A 21,505-nucleotide genomic window follows, 5' to 3' on the forward strand; every position below is an offset into this window, starting at 1 on the left:
TGAGACGACAGGGCTAATATGTGGTTGCTTCCTTTTGCATTATTCTGCAGCCTAGGCTATGTTACTTTACTTACTTTTTTAAAAACTTTACTTTACTTTTTGCTTTGCTCTAATTTGAATATTTTTTTGTGGTAGATTTTACGGTTTGATTTCAATCTGTCACGCTATGGTTGTTGTAAAAAATATAAATCAATAAAAAAAAAAAAATCCAAAAAATAAACTGCATGTTCCATAGAATTTGCCTGAAGTATGAACATAGAAAGTAGGCTATAAATAAAGTAAAATCTAACAGCATAACACACGGATATGGAAGAGGCAGAGTATGGATATGGTGATCAAAAAGTAAGTTGGCATACGATAAATTAAATAGATTTTTTTTTTTGTTTGTTTTAGTTATTAATTGCATGCTTTAATTGAAGTCAGTGTTTTTATTTAGGCTACATGAAAGTGCGAGGTTATTTTTTGGAGAAAAAAAATAACCTCGCACTTTTCCACAAAAATTTGGAAAATATATAACATTTCTATACAAGCGTAATAGAGTGTTATTTTAATTGTTTTGAACAACAAAGGAGCTATGAAATAACCCTGCTGTAAATTAAAAAAAAATGCTTTCCCACAAGCATGTTAACTTGTTTTAATACTTTTATTAAAAAAAAAAAAAAGAACAGTAGTACTTTGAATTTATTGTTTTTCAATTATTGTGATGCAGTGGTCCTCAGAAATCCTGCACAGTGGTGGCCGGAGAAATTCACTGGAAATAAACCTACAGTCATTTTCAATAGAGCTTTATCCAGATGTTGCTGAGCAAAAAACAAAAAAAAAAAAAAGGAGCATCATAAACAACTTAATACATTTGGGCCCCTCCATTGAAAGTTTCATCCCAGCCTTCAGCCACAGAATTAGCAATCATCAGGTTTATGTGCCTTTCCTAATTTTTTTCAGCCCAAGCAAGCCTGTCAATCTGAGCAGTGATGTGGAGAAATAATAAAAGCTGTTCCTCTGAGCCACAGAGTCTCAATGAAAAATTTTAAATTCAGCTGGTGCACATGCTTGACGCTGCTCGTCTTTATTTATCTGATTTGTAAAATAATTGTGTCCAGCAAGTCCCTCCCATCTTTTAGGTCTGGGTGAAAAACTGATGACCTAATGGCCTGATTTGCCTAAACTTCCTCCACTTGTTATGTTGCAGTCTTACCAGTAGAGGGCGCTGTTGCTTCCATATTTATTCCCATATAAAAAGCGCCAGTATATCGTTTGAACGTTTTTTGTAAAGCTGTCCTTGCTCAATTGGGTCTTTGATTTGTTTTGATGTTATCTTTCAGGCAGAGCAGACAAAAGGCAGCAATTTGCTCAACACCATTTCATATTCCTTGAGTATGTAGCTTCTCAGCTTGATGAGGTGTCTTAAAGCAGGTCACAGCAGCTGACATTTAAATTATCTCTGTCTTATCCATGCCTTGAAAGACATTCGGAAAATGTTATTTCACAGAGTGGGACTGAAGTTGCTTTGAAAGTAAGACATCTGGGGACTTTTGATCCACTGAGAAACACAAAAATTAATTAAACATCAGAGCAACCACCAATTCTGCTATGAAAGAAGTTGTCTCTTTGCAGATCTGTGTTTAACTTTCCTCTCAAATCTGAAGCACAATCTGTCTTCCAGCCACAGGCTATTTTCTTCTGTCTTGTAAATTCCCTTCACTCATGCTCTCTGGGATATCATGTGGGTCACAGTTAGTTATCCAAGAGGACACTGGCCCATTTTTTTAGGAAGGCCTTGCAGAAGTCACATGGCTTTGGCCGAGTCTTGAGGGTATAGCAATTCCTCATCAGCCACCAACCACGGGATCACAGCAGGAGAAACTGGAGGAATTAAACAAAGATGATTTCTGAAGCGGTAAGTGACTCATGGAAAAAGCATGGATAAACTCTTCGTTAGTAATGCTTGATCATTCTTCCAGTGCTTGAATATCGGGACGTTTGAGTTGCTCTTTAAAACTCTGCATGGAACGTCTGATTCGCCTTAACCCCAAAATTAGAGGCTGTGATTATTAAGACTCTGAATGTTAATGTGTTCTTTGTCTAAATGGAGCTCTTGTTGCGTCAAGCACTGCATCCACAAGTGTTTGTTTTTTCTCTTCAACCCGCCCACCCCGCTGTCTCCTTCCATCTCCCTCTCTGTATTGGATGTTGAGGCTTGTGCTGAGTAACTCTTTTGTTCACCAAAGCATCTCTCACATTGCTTCATGCCTGACTGGAGACAGTACCCACTAGCACCTAGTTTATATCAAGACAGAGAGTGTTTACTCTCTAAAGAGAGGAGGGTGGGAATTGGAAGAAATTGAAAAAAGGATGGTTTCTTTTTTCAGCAACTGGTAAGTTAAAGTGTCAGCAGCACTTAAAGTGGTTAAATGGAAGCAGGAAGTTGTGCTTTGTCTTATGGTCTAGAATAATTTGCACTTATTTGTCATCTCTAACTGTACTCTGATGCTTTCTTGTAACAGATCCATAGCAAATATGACCTCCAGCATTCTTGTAGCTACTTATTCCTTGGAGTGCATTTCTAGCATGCCTTATAGTAAGACGTCCATATGAGCCAGGGGATTTTCATTGATAGCTCCAGTGTTAAAGAGCTTTTATCGTGGGCTGAAACTTGAGAACTATGACCGGTTACCCGAGCTCCAGAGAGATGACTTTCCGCAGGCCAGCTGCCCACCTACGAAGAGCTCCGTGTTGGAGGAAATCAGGAGATGAGTCGACCTGGGAGAGCTTCATAACGGAGGGAGAGGTTTCGCCCCGGGAGTCTCGATTCCCACGCGCAGCTCGGCCCCAGAGTGCCATCGAAGGTGGTAACCTGGACGGATGGCTGGAGCACCTCCAGAGGATGCAGAGCGACCTCCGGAGAGCCCCAGTTCATGATCAAGTTCCTGCCTTCAATGACCGGACGACTTCCATGCCTGTGCTCAACAAAGAGACGTCAGCACATGCCTGGATTCCTTCTTTCAGCAGGGGTTCATCTTCATGCGGAAGCCAAAGTCTGTGTGAGAGTTCACTTGGCAGCCAGGAGTCCCTCCAAACTGGGTTTTTTTCCCGTCCGGAGCGCAGAGGAAGCTGGGAGAGAGCTCATATCATGCAGTCCCCAAAGAAGGAACAGGCACAACTCAGTTCTATTTCTCCGGTTAAAATTGGTTGGCTGCCAATCCAAAGAAGAGTGATAATCGCTGATAATCGCAACCAAAACCAGTTTTCGGACCCCTCTGTTGGCCAGGTACAGCACACAAAACACAACAAACCTCCAGCAGAAAATCTAAACATTTAAACAGATAGTTCGGGCAAGCCACATAAGTGTTTTGATTATTGAGTCTACATGCAAAATATTTTTCTTTTACATTTAAGTTCACTTTATTTGGCACTTAGGCCTTTAGCCTACCTTATTTTAGGCAAAGATCTACAGTATTTTGGAAGCACTAAGAGTTTTTCTCTTGAGGAAGATTATAGTTATAGTCTTTGTATCTGTTCTTTATGGTATCAATCTCATAAGAAAAAGACCTTTTACAACGAAGCTGGATTGCTTTACCCTGGATTTTGCAATGACTCCCTTTCAGACCGTGTGACTGCAAATCTCACATGCTAGTGAGACAGTATAAGCTCTGCAAGCCCAAAGGCAAAGCGTTGTGTTATGGAGGTAATGGTGCATCATGGCAGGCAGGGCAGACTACAACACACACAGTGCCACAGTGAGACAGTTGTAGTCGAGTCTCAGTTACCCAGGAAGAAGGCAGAGCTCTGGCATCCTTTGAAAACATCTTATTCTGCAGGAGCTCTTTGCATTCTCCGAAGGTTTATGCTAATTTGAATCTGTGGTGGCAGAAACTGAGTGGTGTGCCCTGAGAGGATGCAATGCACTGTATGGACGAAGTGTAACCCATTGAACTGATGATGTGTGACTCAAAATCGATAAGTTGCTTTGCTGTATTAGAAGTTTGACAGAAAAGATACACAGAGCATATCTCCAGGGACCTTTAACTTGACTATTTTGTGGAGTCATTGTAAACAATTCAGGACTTTCCTAATAGTTACTAAATCAAAAGTCGATCTAATGTTTTGAGTTCTTGTTCAGAGAGATATTGCAGATAAAGTAGTTCCAGAACAGGAATGGGGAATTACATTGATTTTTTTTCTCTCTGCAGAATTGGATAAGATTGTTTCCACTACTGTGTATAAGTATCCAGCCAGCCTGAAACAGCACAAAGAGGAAACATTTGGGGAGCTCAGTAATACATGAGAAAAAAAACAAAAAACAAGCTAGGCTAACCAGTTCACGTGCAGAAGCATTAGCCTGCTATTTATCTTTCATATGATATCAGTCCTCTTGGCAAAAACAAAACAAAAATAATTCTGACTGAAAGAACATGTTGAGTAGCGATGAGGGTGTTGTTTGTTTTGTTAGGCTAGACACAGGCTGCCTTTAATTCTTCCAAAGAAGCTCACCTAAATGGCTGCTGCAGATGGTGTTAACTTGATATGTAGGCTAACATACAAAGTACGTTTGGTAGTAATAAAATACTTGTCTAACTGTCAGCAAAAACGCATGACAACATCAAATTGATCAAACAAGATGTTACATATTGATAAGAAAGCCTTAATTGTGTTGATATATTTTGTTACCTTTGGACAGACACGGGCTAGCTTTTAATCTTTGTAATGAAGCTAAGCTAAACTGACTGCTGGAGTAGCGTTCACTTAAATTTTACCTTACAAACATGATAGTGATCTTATTTTATCTTTTAATTGAACCAGGTAAACTTGTTGAGAGAAATAAAACCCATTAGCTTTTACCTATTTTGTCTACTGTACAAGTATTTGGAAAGCCAGCTAACCTACTGCTTGTAGCTTAATTTCCCATTTACCGTACAAACACCTGAGTTTCATGTCTAATTATTATATTTAATAATAATAAACAATCTCCTTACTTAAACTGTAATTTCTTGTTTTTTTGCCCTGATGGTTTTGATATGCTTTTCCCCACGTAAGCTTAGGCCAATGTTTTCAGCCATTTGAGAAGCTAAGCTAACCTGCTTCTAGCATTAGCTTCAAAGTTAGGCTACTTTACAAACATTAAAAATAATTGTAATTAAATATGAATTGATCATCTTCTGTTGTAAATTATTTTACAGGTAAAATTGAAACAACCCATCACTCCAACAATTCAGAAGAATCAGGCACCAGCCATCCAACCTACAGGTATGAAGGAATGGAATTAGTTTTATTAGTTGATATTCACTTCTGTAACAGCTGTGTTTTTTTTGTATCACTTTAGTTAAAAAAAAAACCTAATAATTAAAAAAAATGCACAACTATGCAAGTGTGATTGTTATGTAAGAGAGTCCCAGGTCTGCCCCATAGCGATACTTAAAATCTAATTTTGTAATCTGAAATAACCATCATACATAACAGAAGCTGTTATGAAACACACAGGCTCTGTTTCAGTATGGTGTTTAGCAGAAATGGCCACAGGGTAACTGCGGGTGTCTGGGTTAGGTAGAGGCATAACGAGCTCATTTCAGTTCAGTCGCACCTTTACCTGTCTCTAATCAGCTCCTTGCAGCTGTATTGCCCCTGTCCTCTTTAACACACACTACACTGACTGAATGATGAATATAAACAAACCCCCTCCTAACAGGCAAAGTCAATTTGTGTTAAACTGGCCTTTTTTTGTTGGAAAGTTGTATTCAGGATGGATTTCAGCTAAAGGAAATGGTATTACTAGACGTGAAAGTGTAACAAATAAGAGATTTTGGAGGCAGAAAGATAAGGAGAGATGTAGACTGATCTGAGAAGGAGGCCTTTTAATCTTTGAACATGTCAGCTCTACACTCTCTGGGTTTGATCTGACGTTTGATCTTTCAACCTCGTCCTTGTTTACACATAGATTATCCTGGCAGGGCTCGGGCAGCTTGCAGAAGTCAAAGTAATCTATCCATGGCAGCGACTGGAACTGTGATAGAAAGAGCAGATGTTATAAGAACTGCAAACCCAAAAACTAACTTTTTTATTTTATTTTATTTTGTATTTCACCTTTATTAAACCATGCAGGTTGGTCCCATTGATCATAAGAACCTCTTTTTAAAGGGAGAGCAGCAAAAACACAAAGTTACAGACAGAGACACAAGGGGAGACAAAGTACAATTTACAAAGCACTACATTTTTGCACACTTTTACACATTGTTAGGTACATACACAAGCTGTGTTGAAAGTCAAAGTATAATTCATAGACTGTCACTTATTGGTGTCATTCCAATATGGTGTTTAATGTTGGCAAGATTTCCTTTTTTTAAACCACGTCTTACAAGCAATATTTTGTTTGAATGATAAAATCTGTTCAACCATCGAGAAGAAGAATAAATTAAGAATGATCAATTTGTTCCTTCCTATTTGACAGAAAATATTGCCTGAAATGCTCTAAGAACAATAACAAATTCCTTTCTAGCCAGTCAAATAGGCTATAAATATTCAGATTCCTATTCACTTTGCAGTGAATAGTGAAAATATGCAGGTGCACGTACACAAATTTTACATGGATGAAATCCAAACAATGAATTTAAGAAAGCTACCAAGAAGAAAAAAACAAATCTCCTTGCAGAAAATCATCCAAGGGCATCTTGTTTTGATGCTATAGTTGTTTTTTCTCAGTACTTTTAACTAAACAATTCACCATCTGGAACCAGATGACACTATCAGAAATTCCAACTGCAGTTTTACTAAAAATAATTGACTTGGTTAAACTCCAGCTAGCAAATTACTCCACCTTTTCTCATTCTTTACTCTCTCTCTCTCTCTCTCTCTCTTTCTGGTTGTTGCCGACAAGCCTTGCGAAAGCACCAGTTTTAATCAGACTCGAGGTTTCGGTGCAGACACTCAGTGCCCTCTCCCTCTATTAAAGTCACTTATAATAAACTTAAAATGGCCTTATGTTAATGAGCAAATGATAATAAATTGGTTCTTCTGCTTCAAGGGTTCATGTTTAGACGGGATGACCAATTTCCATCCAGCTCAAGTTCACTATTGAAATAAAACTCACGAGGAAGAGGAAGAAATTGGGAGGGTGGGGACATCAGGGGGTGTTTGCCATATGGTCTTGCTTCTTTATTTTCCTCTGGGATATTAACCTGCTGTTGATTCAGAAAAAAAGTGGTCATTTGAGCTCTGTTAGTGGAGGTAATGAGAGAAGCTCTTATTGGGAGGGGGGGCTTAAGTCGTTGTGGGGCCTTTTACAGAAAGAAATGAGATGTATAGAGATGACAGGAGTGTTTATCAGCTTTCAGCATATTCGCAAAATGGAGCAATTTTCACCTTGTTTCTTGGTTTCTGCTTTGAAATAAAAGAAAAAAGTGTGTGTGGGGGGGGAATCCACATGGCATTTGAGGGTTATCCCAAAGTAAAAACCAGTCGCCATGGTAACGGCAGCAGGTGGAAATGCGACCAGGCAGGCGAGCAGTCGGGGTGGCAGAACAGAGTCTCAGTCAGGGCTGAGAGGCAGACCAAGTCAAGTTGCTGCATCTCCTGAGGCAGCGGAGAAGTGGCTCCGGGGGCGGTGCGACACTCACTTTACTGTGTCAACGTCAATTATTGACAGTGTCAACATTGCGGCGCAGTCACAGGAATGCATGACTTGTTTCTGTGTGTGTGTGTGTGTGTTAAAGTGAAAGAGAGAATGAAAGAGAAGGGGGGGGGGGGGGTATGTCTATGTCTTGTGACACTGGATCATTTGTTTTGACTCAACACATAGATGGAGAGGTGGAGAGAAGTCACAGCAGTCCCAGTGCTTGGGGTGTGAAGACGTGGCAGACACCTGATCAAGGCTCTCACTTAATTAAACAGGTAACTCAAAGCACCTTTAGTATGATGTTATTGGATATATCTTACAATGTATTTAGGTTTGTATGTGTTGATGGGTGCATAGTACATTTGATTAAACAGTGAGGTAAATCATTATGCATTTTGATGCTTCGGCCAGTGTTTGCATTTCCTAAACAAGATATATTCAGGTTTGCAGAGTTGGCTTTGCAGTATACTCACACACTGCAAACAAAGGGTCTCATTTATCAACACTGCGTTCAGAAAGCACTTTTTACGAGAAACAATTTAAATGTTTGTACGTTTGGTAGAAGAATGTTGTTCGTTCTCTAAATGTAGTTGCAGTTTTCTTGCTCTCTGGTTGATATGCATTGTTATGTCTCTATCATGTTTGACAGGCAGCCACGGTAGCTCTGTTTATGTTATGTATGACATTAGGGAAATGTCATGAGGCAACACATCAGGTGAAAATTTCTCATCAACTTCTACACAATCAGACATCTTTTTGCAACGATTGGAGTCGCCCCCTGTTGGTTATTACATAAAGACAGTTTTAAGGCAAATTTACCGTCACTTTGCTTTCGAATCCATCAGGCTACATCCACTTATTATACACAGTCTATCAATCGTCTGAAAGCAGTCCAAGGGATCAAGGATGAAAAAGATATCAGATTGAGAAGTTTTTGTGTCGAGAGAAAAGTAAGAGATGTTCTGTTCAAACTTTCAAGAGTGGCTTAACAAATCAGCGAAGGAAGATTACAGGTCAAAGCCTCTTTAAGCCGTACCCCATCAGGATGCAGAAACCGTCCCTGAAATAATGAAAGAGTTTACTTATGATCTACACAAAGACAGCTGACTGATGTCAGACTTCTTTGCTTTGCGGAACATTATCATCACCGGTGTCAAGGTCTGTGTGCTCTCGGCCATGCTGCAGAATTTACCCAAGGCAATGCAGAATCAGACGTTTTGTACAGAAGACAAACTGTCTCGTTGTTGCCGTACACAAGATTGAACAGGTTTAACAGGACTAAATTGCCTGCAACCTTAATTGCCTCTCTAAGCCTTAGTGTCATAACCCTTATGTTTTTGTCTTTTTTTACTGTGGATTTGTGAAATTTGAAGGGTCACACCTTGTTGAAATGTCTAAAAAATTAAGAAACAAATAGCTTGATCTCATTCATGTTTAGATTTCACACATTCAATTATGTCACATACATATAAAGAAGATCAGGAAGGTTTTTTTTTTTCACTTCATGAACCTGCTGGCAACAAGGACATAGTGTTTGAGCATTTCTCCATGCTCCACGAACACCATCAGTATCCTCAAACCCGAGGACGCTTTTTTGCATCGTTTCTATCAAGGATAGAGTCTCATTGTGATTCTGTGAGGGATAAGTCATGCTGTATGCTGGCTTTGCCTGCTGCTGCTACTCTCATCGCTACTGGGACATTTGCTGTGTCAAGCATGGGAAGAGTCATCTGACTAAAGAGAACAAACACTAAAGCCTTGAAGGAAGACAAGACAGCTGACCTGCTGTTGAAATGAACTATTAGAGAGATGCCATTCTGTCAGTGTTGTATTGAATCATGTTTTTGCTCATTTTTTGCTCCTTGGAAACAGGGGCTTGTTTAGGAAAGAATAATGTACAGCATTGTGATGATTAATGACAAAACATTCACCAAGAGACTTTAGAATCAACAGAAGGGCGGGGGCCGGGATTTCATGTGTGATTAAGGATATTTATCATATAGAATCTCTTTTATCCAGGTGCCAGAGAAGCAAAGCTTTCCCGCCAACGAAGTCAACAGATCTGTAGGCTGGCCAGGTCTGAGGAGAGGCTGGAATACCAACAGGGTTTCAGCTTTCCCCGGGGGAAGTCAGTCCACAGAGACCAGCTCGGACCCCAGTGGGAGGTCTCGTCTGATTAAAACAAACAGCACAGAGCGCTTCAAGCAAACTCCTCTGTATCAAACAACCGCTGCTGATCTCTGCAAACCACCGACTCTGCTGCAAGCGTCAAACAGTACAGAGCCATACAAGTCATGCTCTCCCTTGCATAGGACAAGTAGTGGTCAGCCCTTTAAGGCAACAGCAAGGCTTTGTACAACAAACAGTGGCTCTAGTGTGACTGAAATCGTCCCTCAGAGCAAAGCCAGCTTCTCTTCCATCACCATCTCCTCCAGGAAGGTGTGCAGATCGGCCAGTTTGCCAGGGTCGGCTACCCGCCAAAACCCGCCCAAATCTCACGATTCCCCTCCTCTATCTGACAAATCCATGGACCCAAACTCCAGGCAGGTAACCGTGCAGAGGAAGGCCACGATAGTCAAAGTGACGGAGCAAAGGATGGTTTCTGGCCCTGCCAAAAATGCAAAGACACCACCCGCTAGCCAGGCTTTGGACACAGTGGTCCAAAGACGAAAGGCTACAATCATTAAAGTGACAGAGCACAGGGAGAGCTATACTCGAGGCAAAGTAGGGGCAAGAAACCCTGAGTTAAGACACAGCTACACAGACGGACTGTACAAAGAAAACAGCATGTGGAGTCAGGAAAACCACTCAAAGCACAATGCCACACCTTCGTATCCCCAACTGGATTCAACAAAGACGCTAAACTCTACCGTAGCACAAGACAGGTCCACTTTAGAAGCAGAGAAAAATGGTGGAACTCTGCACAGATCGACTCTGAGTCTATTCGTTAGCAACCCCCCTGCCATAGCAGCCCCTGCTACCTCGGAGGTTTCTCTGAGGGCTGTTGGACGGAGATCGGACAGGCCACAAAGACCACAGAGCTGCTACGGCAATGTGTTTGGACATTCTACAACGCGCGAGGATGATGTGACACAACCAGTCGCCAGGAAATTAAGCTTTGGGCTTCCACTAGAGACAAAAATCAACCCCGCAAACTCGGGCGGCCCTCGGACGGCAGTGAAAGAAACAGGTCAGCTAGAGGCGAAAACCTTTGAGCCAAATGGAAACGAGAAAGGCGATAGATTGCCGCCAGAGAATGCGGTGAGGAGAGCGTCCCCCTGTCTAACTCTCATCAAGGCCCCCGGTAAGGCTTCTCTTTTCCCTCTCTGGTAGTTTTCCTGTCAGCACACAGGCTCCCTTTGTCTCTGATCTCCATTTTCAAAGGATGGCAATGTCTAAATATACCCTTCCCTTGTGCCGTTTGTGTGTTTTTGCTTGAAGTTATAACACACACTGGGGTTCTGGGGCCAAACTCTCAGGTTTAATGCGTCTTTCACCTTTGATGTCTTACTGATAGGCCGAATTGGATCGCATTGTCCTTCCTCCGTCTACAGCCTTGAGTGTGTTTGACACTCACTCTTAATATCTGCAACAGTGTCAAATAGCATCACCTAGCCGCAGAGGCCCCATTGGCACATAGACACTTTCTCATTTTCACCTTCTTTCATTCTCCCACGCACCTCTTTGCATGCATAATCTATTCTAGTCCCACATTTCACTGACAGCACATGAGAGGAAGAGAAATCACAAGCTGCTAAACATGGTGAAATCACAGGAGAAGTGTGCTAGAATCAATTTAGGCATCAGAATCCAATGAGGAAGCTTTGAGATTTGGGTGTAATACTTGTAGGAATTGTGTTGTGAGGATCTGTCCCCCCTGTTGAAAGTGTCAGGAACAGGGACCAAAATTGAATCCCTCAAAGTTATCTGTTTTTTGTAAGGTGAGCTTTTGTTTCTAAATGTGGTATGGCTTGTTAGTGGCTGCACGATGGTGCAGTGCTTAGCGCTGTTGCCTCACAGCGAGGAGGTTCATTGTTCGAATCCCCTCTCTGTCTGGAATTTACATGTTCTCCCGTGCATGCGAGGGTTCTCTCTGGGTACTCCGGCTTCCTCCCACAGTCCAGAGACATGCTCGTTAGGTCAGTTTGTGACTCTAAATTGTCCGTAGATGTGAATGTGAGTGTGGCTGGTTGTCTGTCTACATGTCAGCCCTGTGATTGATTGGTGTACAGTCCAGGGTGTACACAGCCTCTCGCCCAATGAGAGCTGGGATCGGGATTGAGGATATTGATGTTCATGTGAAACACACACTGAGGGTTACTGAGGATTCAAGTACATTAGTTATGTGTGGAAGGTTTTGTTTCTTTATTCATAATGACATTTCTCAGTGTGAAATTAATAATAATTTCTAATCACATGTATTAACAGTGTCATCAGTTTATCAGAAGGGCCTTAGCCAGCATTCCTTGATTTCAATGTTTTCTACAGTCATCCTCTGAGATTGGAGTTAAATCTGCCTGTGGTGTGCAGCAGTCTAATGGTGGCTCAATATCAGCCAGTGTCACTATTTTAGTAACTCCTCAGCAACATCAAAGTCCTCTCGCTTTTCAGATCCCGACTCAACTCAGTCTCCAGAGGAAGTGCTTGCCCTCAATGCAGCTGCCATCATCGCAAATATCAAACTCCAAAGACAACTCAGTAGGAAGAAAACACCAAATGGAAATACAGGGAAGGACTCCACGGCATCACCTCAGGGAAATACGGGTATTATTATTTCTCTCTTTCCCTCTTATGTAGTCATCATTTCTCGCTGTATGAAATATTGATCTTTGTTACAATTAGCCAAAAATATTGCAAGCTCCACACTTTGTTTTTTCCTGGGCTGCATCCTTGACTGAATCGATAAGGATAGAGGAAAACTCTTTGGCTGCTTATTAGACTCGCACAAAAAAGTATTATGGCATAGCAGGTCCAGAGGTTTAAGACGCCTGGTATAACTGAAATGTAGACAACTTTGCTTTCTCTACCTTTTTTAGTGACAGATAAGGAGACATGTATGGAGCCACGTCCAGATCAAAGCCCAGTCCAGCACCACAACCAGACTCATGATGCATTTGTTCAATTGAGTCTGGAGCCTAAAAGGTCACCTGAAACTATCTCTCTACAGGTATGTTCAGAGGTATATTTTAGCTTATAAACGAATTAGACATACTCATACTACTTGGCATCTTGAGGGTAACATACATCCTAATTATGGTGTCTACTTGCTAAAGCTTAGTCAAAAGTATAACTATTGGATGATGTTCCTCTCTTATTATATAATTTTCATTTTGGAGAATAAGGAGGTTAAACTCAGATATATACTGGAGAAAAGTTGGAAAATGGACATTAAAACCTTCTGTGAGGATCTTTAATTTTGTGTCGATTTAGGTGCCTTGTAGACCAACTGGTACCCATGATCTATTTGATGGTTTTGTCCTGTACATGTTTATGTAGTGTTTTTTTTATCCTGCTATCTTTAAACAGTCAAACTCACAAAAATGTTCTGCTGTGGTAAATGTTTAAAAAGGCTGCATCTAACAACTCCCCCATGGCTTAAGTTTCAGGCACTATTAATAACCACACAAAAATATTCAATCTTTATTATGATAGTCTTGATTACTTTAATAGCGAATGAAGATACAGCAGTATTCATTTTGGGCTGTTTCATTGAAAGTGAAAAATTCCTCACACAAGCTTTAAGTTATTTTCTGTTAAACTTGTATGTACTGAATTATCTGAGCCCTCAGGTTTTATCTTAACTTCCTTTGGATATTTTTCAAACCCAGACTAGTGCCTTCTAAAAATACTCTACTGTGTCAGCGAAAGGCCAAGACAAATTTATTTCACTGGCTTTTAAGTTTACCATGGGATACCCCAGGGCTATATTCCAGGGCCACTTGGGTTTGACATGTTGAAAAGGGATGGTTAAGCTTAAATGTTTTGTCAAAAAGAGAAATCTGTTTCTGGTTTTTGGCAGGAAGCACTGCAGAGGTCCAGACCAGACTTCATCAGTCGTTCTCAGGGCAGAATGCAAGAACTGGAGCGGAGGTCACAGGAGAGAAAGGAGCTGGCAGATTCAAGAGGCCTACAGTCTGATGCTGCTCCCAGGCAGAGGAGAGCCCCCAGTGCCCGGTCCACCTCTATAAAGGGTATGGTGCCAACAGCTATCCTCACCTCTCTCATCTACTATACTGCCTATTGTCCTATTGCAGCTGCAGTGGCCATTTGCCACATGAACAATCACACAGACACAGAACAAAGAGCAAGGGGAGCTGTTTCAGCAAATATGTGTTGTTTTATCAAGGCTCATGCATTATATAACATTTTCACAGTCATATTTTGCTTGAATGGCAAATGGCTGTTCAACATGAGTTTGGTTTTGCTCAAAGTTTCTGCCTCTTGAAGGCACAGGCAAGGCCACTGTGACTTTGCTAAATGTTGCTAAGTGCTCACGATGGATTAATGTTGGGTCTTTTTAAATAATATAACTATGAATAAGTAAGTGTATGACTCCAATAGGCTTTTTTTTTGTTGATTCCATCAAACCACATATGCTTAACAAATTTCAGACCAGTAAAATATCAAAATCTGTTCTTATACAAATACGAATACATAAAAGAAAGCAAAATCTTCATGACGTCAACATAAACACCAGAGACAAGGCTCCTCAAAAACGATGATAACAATTTTGACTTAGGCTATACAATCACACTAAAGAATCTCCTTTTGAAAACAGAGAGAGCTTGCCATTTGTAATCGAAGGCAGTATGTTCAATTGTTTTGATATAAAAACAGTGGTAAATTGAATAGATTAAATAGCATATAACCACCAAAAAAGGGTGTATTTTATATTAGATGTAACACATTGAGACTGGTATTTGAAATGAATTAAAGGACATTTTCAGTCTGATATATCATCTAAACTATTTATATGCTTAGACAGAACACTAGAGCACTGAGACAAGCTGTGACTAAATACAATAAACAAGTCTGATTTGGAACAAACAGCTTTACTCTCTATATATATTTTATTGAAGTGTTCCTCTATTGAATAACAAGGTTTCTGAATGATTGCAAGCTTTAGCTTTGGATTGCAGCAGCAGCAGCAGAAATATTTATCTGACCTTCAAATGTCATTAAGCTCTCTGCGCAGTGTTCAGTCTGATGAGATTTCCATTCAGACACTGTGCCTTCACTGTAAATAATAAAGAATATCAAGATATGTGAGAGAGAGATTTTTGTAGCTCTATCTGCCCTCTACTGGTCAATACAGTTACATACACGTGTGGATTTTTTAAAATCAGAATTAAACAATATGATGAGCTTGTATTAATGTTTATGGAAAATTCAGCGTTCTTCCATTATAGATATTACTTGTGAAACTATTAGAGGAGTGTTATTAATGTCCTTTTAGAAACATTCTTGAGACTGTAGGAGTTTTTGTAAAAGAGGAAGCTTTCAACTTCTTCAAACACCAGGAAAAAGCTTCAGTGATCTCCTGCTGCCTGTATGTTATAGCCTTGTACTCAATCAGCATTGTCTATCTGTGTGTGTTTGTGTGTGTTTTTTTCCAATGTGTGTGTACATGCTCTTGTTTTCCAGATAACCTTTTCAAAGCCAGAGATAGAGCCATTACCGGGAAAGAGATGCAGCCCAGATCTAAGCGGTGAGTTCCATCTCAATCTCCATCTTGGCACGCTGTCAGAGGCTTCTCCTTTGTAGACGGATTCATTCTTATCTCTTGTATTTCTTCACAAGTGAAGGCAGAGTCAGTATCAGTGCGACATCTCCATACAAAACAAGCTGCTCTTGTTTGTCTGACAGGACTTTCACTCCAATTATGTTTTTTTACCTTTCTGGCCTCACTTTGCTTTCTCACAAATCCACTTATTGATAGGAGAAAATATAAGACTCAGGTGTTTATTGCCTGAATCTCTGGCGCCCCCAGAGTATAGTACTTCTACATATAATGCATATACAGTCAGTGTACATTGAACTCTAGGTGACTCAGTTCTTGATTGGTAATGATTTTTTGAATTTCAATAGATGCATACATGTTGGTACATTGTTTCAAAATCTACCCTTTATTCTATTTTTTCTTTATCAGCATCTTGACCAACACCCATAAAATACATTCAATGATGACTCTGTTACAGAACGACTGCAGAGGTGAAGAGGAAAAAAGAGGAAGAGAAGAAAAAGGAGGCGTTTTTGAGCAACAAACAGCGGGCTGAACTTTTCAAAAAGGTAACGTCTTTATGTTTTTGTCCAAACAAAGATATATATGTACACGGGCAGCTGTGGCTAAGCTGGTAGAGTTGTCGTCTATCAACTGGAAGGTTGGGGATTCAATCCCCAGCTCCTGCAGCAACATGTCCAGTGTGGCAAGACATTCATGGCATAAGTTACTTCTGATGGTCTCACTACATAGTCACTGAAGTCCATTTACCATTTTTACACTCAGGTAAGTCCCTAACTTTTATTCAGACGCAGTTTTAACCCGAATAATTGACTTCTTCTTGGTGTCAAAGTTTCCAATGCTGTCAATTTTATCAGGCAACATCTTGGGGGATTATGAATAGAATGATGCAAAAAACAACTCCATGATTAACATTTGAGTAAATTATTTAAAAGTAAAAAAAATGGTGCATGTTACATTTAACTGTTAGAATAAAACAGAGAAAACTGTATTTTAAGGGCCAAGTATGAAGAATAAAACATGACAAAAGGTCAATGACACGATTACAGAACATCTTTCATAAATTCTTGAATGCAGAAAAAAAACAAGCTGAAATCAAATCCCTATAGAATTACAGCAGATAACCTGAAACAGCTTGCCCCAGTGTTAACAAGTACTTAACAAGCCTGAGACACTGAACAGAACATTAATTGTGTATATGACCCACACGCAATTGAGCAAGTAATAACACACACCTTTCTCTTACAAGCTCAATTAAACCTCGCAAAGGTTGAGACATTTTGCAGTAATGGCTAACACTAAATGGCTGTAGAAATAATGCCGCTGTTCCTGCCTTCACAGCAGTGCAGCTGTTGAAAATAATGGCTTGAAATCAACTTTGGACTCCATTATGGTTCACTGAAAAGACAGGCGTTGAGAAGGACATATGAGGTGAAACTTGAAGGATGTTGAAAAGAAGCTAAACCGTGCGGGAAAAAATGAGCTGGATGAATGCAAATATGATTTCTGGATTTTGTTTAGGCTGACAGGTTGGTGGCCTTTGAAAATACAATGAATAACTGGCGACAAGGCTGACATAGATTCTCTGTTAAACTATTAATAATGAGAGCATGTATCCCCTTTCATATTGCTCTGGTTTGACCATTTACTCGGAATTTAAAAAATAGGAATTCACATTTTTATTGAGTATCCGGCCTGTGTTTCTCCACCTTATGTTCAGTATTGTGATTGAAACTGGATTCTTTTCCATACAGCGCATTAAATACAACTTCATATTTATTATTCATTATTAAATCAGCAAAGATCAAAGCTCGACATCAGTACCCTGTGAGGTAAGGGAGAAAAAAAATCTGGTGATCCATCTTTATGGCTTTATGGCAGGTGTAATGAACAGTTCAAGATTTGGAAACAGTCGTGATTTCTTACATGTACCCTTAGGGCACACTCACACTAGGCAATCCATGCTGTGCCTAAGCATGCTTAACCTACATGTTGGAAGAAGTGCGCTGCAGCACAGTACAGTTCATGCACGAGCACTAGCACGGGTACACAACGTGGAGTGTTCTGGCTGTATCTGACTAGAATGACTCAAAATGACAGTCATGTTCTCTGTGCTGTTCTCCAGTGTTAGTGGACAAGCTATACTTACTGCCTGTGTTTGCAAGTTATCTGTCATTACTATCTTTTAAAAAAAGAACTAATTTTATTTTGAGGGCTTTCTATTCTTTGTTTAGAGACAAGGCAGTGGATAGAGTCAGAAAAAAGAGGGGAAGAACATGTGGGAAAGGAGCCACGGGTTGGATTGGATTTTATAACCTGGTATAAACTCGTAAAAACATATTTTTGTCCTTTTGTAACTTCTACTGTAGATGTTACTTTGACTAAGGGCTTCTGTACTGATGAGAGTTTCCCTGGACTAAAACACACACTATTTCCAAAACAAGTCCCGTAAAAGTATGTATTTAAACCATTGTGGGATCTTTTCAGCTTGTATTTGCTTTTAAAGCAATGTATGTATCCATCCACCAGAGGTCGCTGTTACCAAACTTTTGTTATTTTGTGCTGCTCTCTCACGGGTTGGATTAGAAAGGGTGTTTTTTTGGGGGGGGTGGGGGGGACAGTACTCTTCAGATGCTTTTCCAGCATGTCCAGTTGGTTCTTTTAGTTATTGTTTATTGCAGAGTCAACAATTAACGCCAGATACAAAACTGGGTTTAATTTCCTGGAGGAATTTCAGTAGCTCTCTCTGCAGCACACATTCTCTCTCTCATTATGGAGAGAAACTGTGAACGGTGTCATTGTGCTGAGTGTATGAGGCCTGTGTTCCTCTTGAAACAAAGGCCCTTCAGTGGCAGAGACGGCTACAGTGCAGTGCCACCATTCAGCCGAGCTGCAGACAGTGTGGGGGTGCCCGCACACAGCTGCTCAGCCCACACTGCTGCTGTGGCAGATAACACAGGGGAGAGGGAGGACCATGCCAGAGATCAAGCAGGTCCTGAAAGGGGAGCTGGAGATTATGACCGTGCCAAAGGGCGGCAGGGACCAGCTCACCGTCGTGTTTTCTGTACAAGATAGTTCGATTCCAACCTGAAGCTGATGAATGAATGTATGTGCTTGCAAAAAAGCCACACCCATCATTATAAAACAGTAGTTACAACCAAGCAATCTGATTGGACAAGAGGCATTCCATAAGTTCAACAGAACTGTGACTTTTAACTACGTGTATCACTCCCCCTCAACTGTTCTGAACAGATTTATACAACAGTTCGGACCAAGAAATGTGATTGGACAAGAGTACTATCCAATCAGAGTACAGACCACAGTATCATCTTGCAGAATCCAGTAATATAAAGTACAACAGTGAAGAAGATTCTTTTGCCTCTGCCGCTAGACCTGCTTTTTTGTTAAGTGTCCTGATATAACATTTGTTACTGATTTGCTCTGTACAAATAGAAATGAATGATTTAATTGAATGACTGTCAACAGTAAAATCTAGGACCATAGAGTCACCACGGCAACCGAAGCAACTGCGACCAGATGGTTGCATTTAAATGGAAACACACAGATAAATTCACAAAAGACAAAGTAGCTTGTCTGACAGTGAATGTAACAAATGCATAAAGTTTTTCTTTTATGTGTTGCTTGGCAACAGTCCAGTTACTGCCAGCACCATGTTGGCATTAGGTGTGTTGATGAGGCAGACTGTGTGTTTAATCAAACAGAAAATAGTAACCTGATTTTAACAGCTGTATTCTGTCTTTAGTACTGTCGTATTAAGACAATATCATGCTCTAGGACTAGGTCGTGCTGCACTGCTGTTATATGGTAAACTGGCCCAGGGATTCAAGCCAAGCGCCTATAAGATAGTAACAGCCATGCTTACTGTATATTCAGTACAAAGGCACAGCCTGCAGTGTGATATTACTCTATTCTGTCTCTATTCTGTTGTTATCATCTTTTTTTTTTCTCATTGCAGAAGCTGTTGAATCGAATTCTTCAGAGGGACAACTGCTGAATGATTGACAACAGAAGCAGTTGCTGATGGTAAAAGTGAACATTGACCTTTGACGTCGCTGAAAATGAACTGAAACATCTGCATCTGTGGCTTTTTTTTCTTCTTCTTCAGGCTTGTTTATTCCTCCCATTTACAAGCATTATATTCAAGTTGCGGAGCTTGACATCTGTTTTTCCGACTGACAAATCCAAGGCACTCTTTCAAAAAAAAAAACTCAAAAGTTTATGCGACTTTGCGCTGTTTTGGAGGTTTTCTCAGAACCTTCAGAAGACATTTCTGCCCATCTGGATGAAGAAATAGAATATTCTGATGGCTTTAGGCAAAACAGTCCTTACGGATTCTCAAATTACCATCAGATAGTTTTTTGTTAAATGACCCTCTGGGTTTCTGAGAAATTCATCTTTGGGGAAAAACTGACGCTTATCTCTGGGACTCAGCTGTCCTGGCTGCCTTCTTGGTTTGCAATTACGAATGAAGATGTTCAAACACAATGCACTGAATGAAATCATGTCTTAACATCCTGCCTTTGTGTAATCTCATATCAATTCGAGCGCACTGTCCGAATCCTTTTCTTTGGTGACAACATCTAAAACTGGTAACGTATGCTGTTTATCTGCGTTATCTGGTTTTCACTTGATTGCAAATTGCCTTTTTCTTTCCAGAATACTTCCCATAATGAGATGCAGAGTAACCCCTCGCTGCATGATACCGCACTGATGTCCTCATGCAGCCACGTTCACATGATCTCATGTGATGCGAAGCAGTGATATAAGACAGAATCATTCATTATGCCTCACAGGGTCTCATCCAGGACAGTCCACAACCACCGTCCTCATTACACAAGCGCAGAGCAGGAGGAAGCCCTGAAGTGGGCTTTGCCATCACTCTCTGCCAGCTATTAGCTGCAAGATGGAGGAATGTGACCCCTGCTCACTGGAAATGCCCCGTTAATGGAGAGAGCTGATTTGAAAGGAGCTTTTGTCTCTGTCTTTGTCTATGATGGACCAGAGCTTGTCATTGCAGATTTAGATGTGTGCCTTCTGATCGTGTCCTCAGAGTGAAGCTTTAAAATAAGATGGAACTAGGCGTAAATCAAAAGTGAGATGTGTGAATATTTATTTGTGGAACGATAGAAAACAGAGCAGTCATTGTTGTCAGTATTCTTGATTGTTTTTTTTTTTACTCATTAGCCCTTCATTTGGAGTTATTTCATAGTCCAGCTGTTCCATCATCCATCTAAATTTGCACTGATGTCATTTAGCCGACAGATGACTGATAACGACTATTGTTTAAATTGTATTTCAAGTTGTGTGTGTGTTTTGGATGGTATGAGAGTGTTTATAATTGATGGTTCATACGTCTTTCTTTCTTTCTTAAATTAGACATTTTTGTACTATAAAGTAAAACAACACATTACTGAGGCTTGAAAATGGTTATTTAATGTCGGGTGGATTAGAAAGGATGGCTGTCCTTATTGTTTTTCTCTTATAAGCATAGCAATGTAACGTAAAAAATAAAAGAGAACGTAGCTCTGTATATTTGTTATATTTGAATTGATGTATGCATTTTATATTTAAGTTGTGTTAAAAATTAAATTCCGCCCTTATGCGAAATGTGTCTTCAGTCTCTTGAGCAGTGTTGTGTTTATTCCAAACCGCATCGATATCATAACGGAGGGTGGAAAAAAAAACTTGGACTTTTTTCTAAGCACTATATCTGCCCTTGCACACAAACCAAAAAGGCATATTTCCCTCCCTGCTCCGCTCTGCATCTTATCTGCTTCCTCCAAGCATCTCCCCGGTTCTTAAAAAAAAAAGAGCAAAAGATCAGCTCTTTGAAACGTCCTATAACTGAGTCCCAGCAACATCGGCATGCAGAGAAATACTCCTTTTGTTTACAGTCGTATTTGATCCAGGGAGAAGACTTTTTAGAAATTGAGTTTTATTAGCATCTTGACACCAGGCATCAACCTATATATCCTATGTATTTTAAACAGGGTAAGGCTGCGATTGGACGTCCTGCTATGACCTTAAAGCTCTAAGCTGGGAGAATTTCTGTACTTGAAATTCTGAATTTCTCCCCCTGTTGATAGAGAAAAGGCCTCCAGACACTGCAAGTGGACATCTGCCTGCTTTCTCCTCTG

At 40.3% G+C, this 21,505-nt stretch overlaps 1 protein-coding gene across 1 annotated transcript; it reads left to right on the plus strand.

Moving 5' to 3' along the window:
- Positions 1-1,995: 1,995 nt before the first annotated feature.
- Positions 1,996-20,939, plus strand: c21h10orf90 (chromosome 21 C10orf90 homolog). Its single transcript, XM_061028545.1, has 11 exons — positions 1,996-3,268; positions 5,178-5,244; positions 7,790-7,881; positions 9,626-10,910; positions 12,218-12,370; positions 12,643-12,773; positions 13,626-13,797; positions 15,251-15,314; positions 15,805-15,895; positions 19,324-19,391; positions 20,025-20,939. Exons 1-10 carry the CDS (start codon positions 2,663-2,665, stop codon positions 19,360-19,362), a joined length of 2,700 nt encoding a protein of 899 aa, XP_060884528.1. The 5' UTR covers positions 1,996-2,662; the 3' UTR covers positions 19,363-19,391; positions 20,025-20,939.
- The last annotated feature ends 566 nt before the right edge of the window (positions 20,940-21,505 follow it).

Source organism: Labrus mixtus, chromosome 21 (genome assembly GCF_963584025.1).
Source record: "Labrus mixtus chromosome 21, fLabMix1.1, whole genome shotgun sequence".
Classification (NCBI taxonomy): Eukaryota; Metazoa; Chordata; class Actinopteri; order Labriformes; family Labridae; genus Labrus; species Labrus mixtus.

Coding starts and splice junctions, on each gene's coding strand:
- c21h10orf90 (XM_061028545.1), top strand. CDS start 2,663: ATGACCGGTTACCCGAGCTCCAGAGAGATGACTTTCCGCAGGCCAGCT. Junction 13,798..15,250: donor CCGGTCCACCTCTATAAAGG/GTATGGTGCCAA, acceptor CTTGTTTTCCAG/ATAACCTTTTCAAAGCCAGA. Junction 15,896..19,323: donor GGGCTGAACTTTTCAAAAAG/GTAACGTCTTTA, acceptor TTCTCATTGCAG/AAGCTGTTGAATCGAATTCT.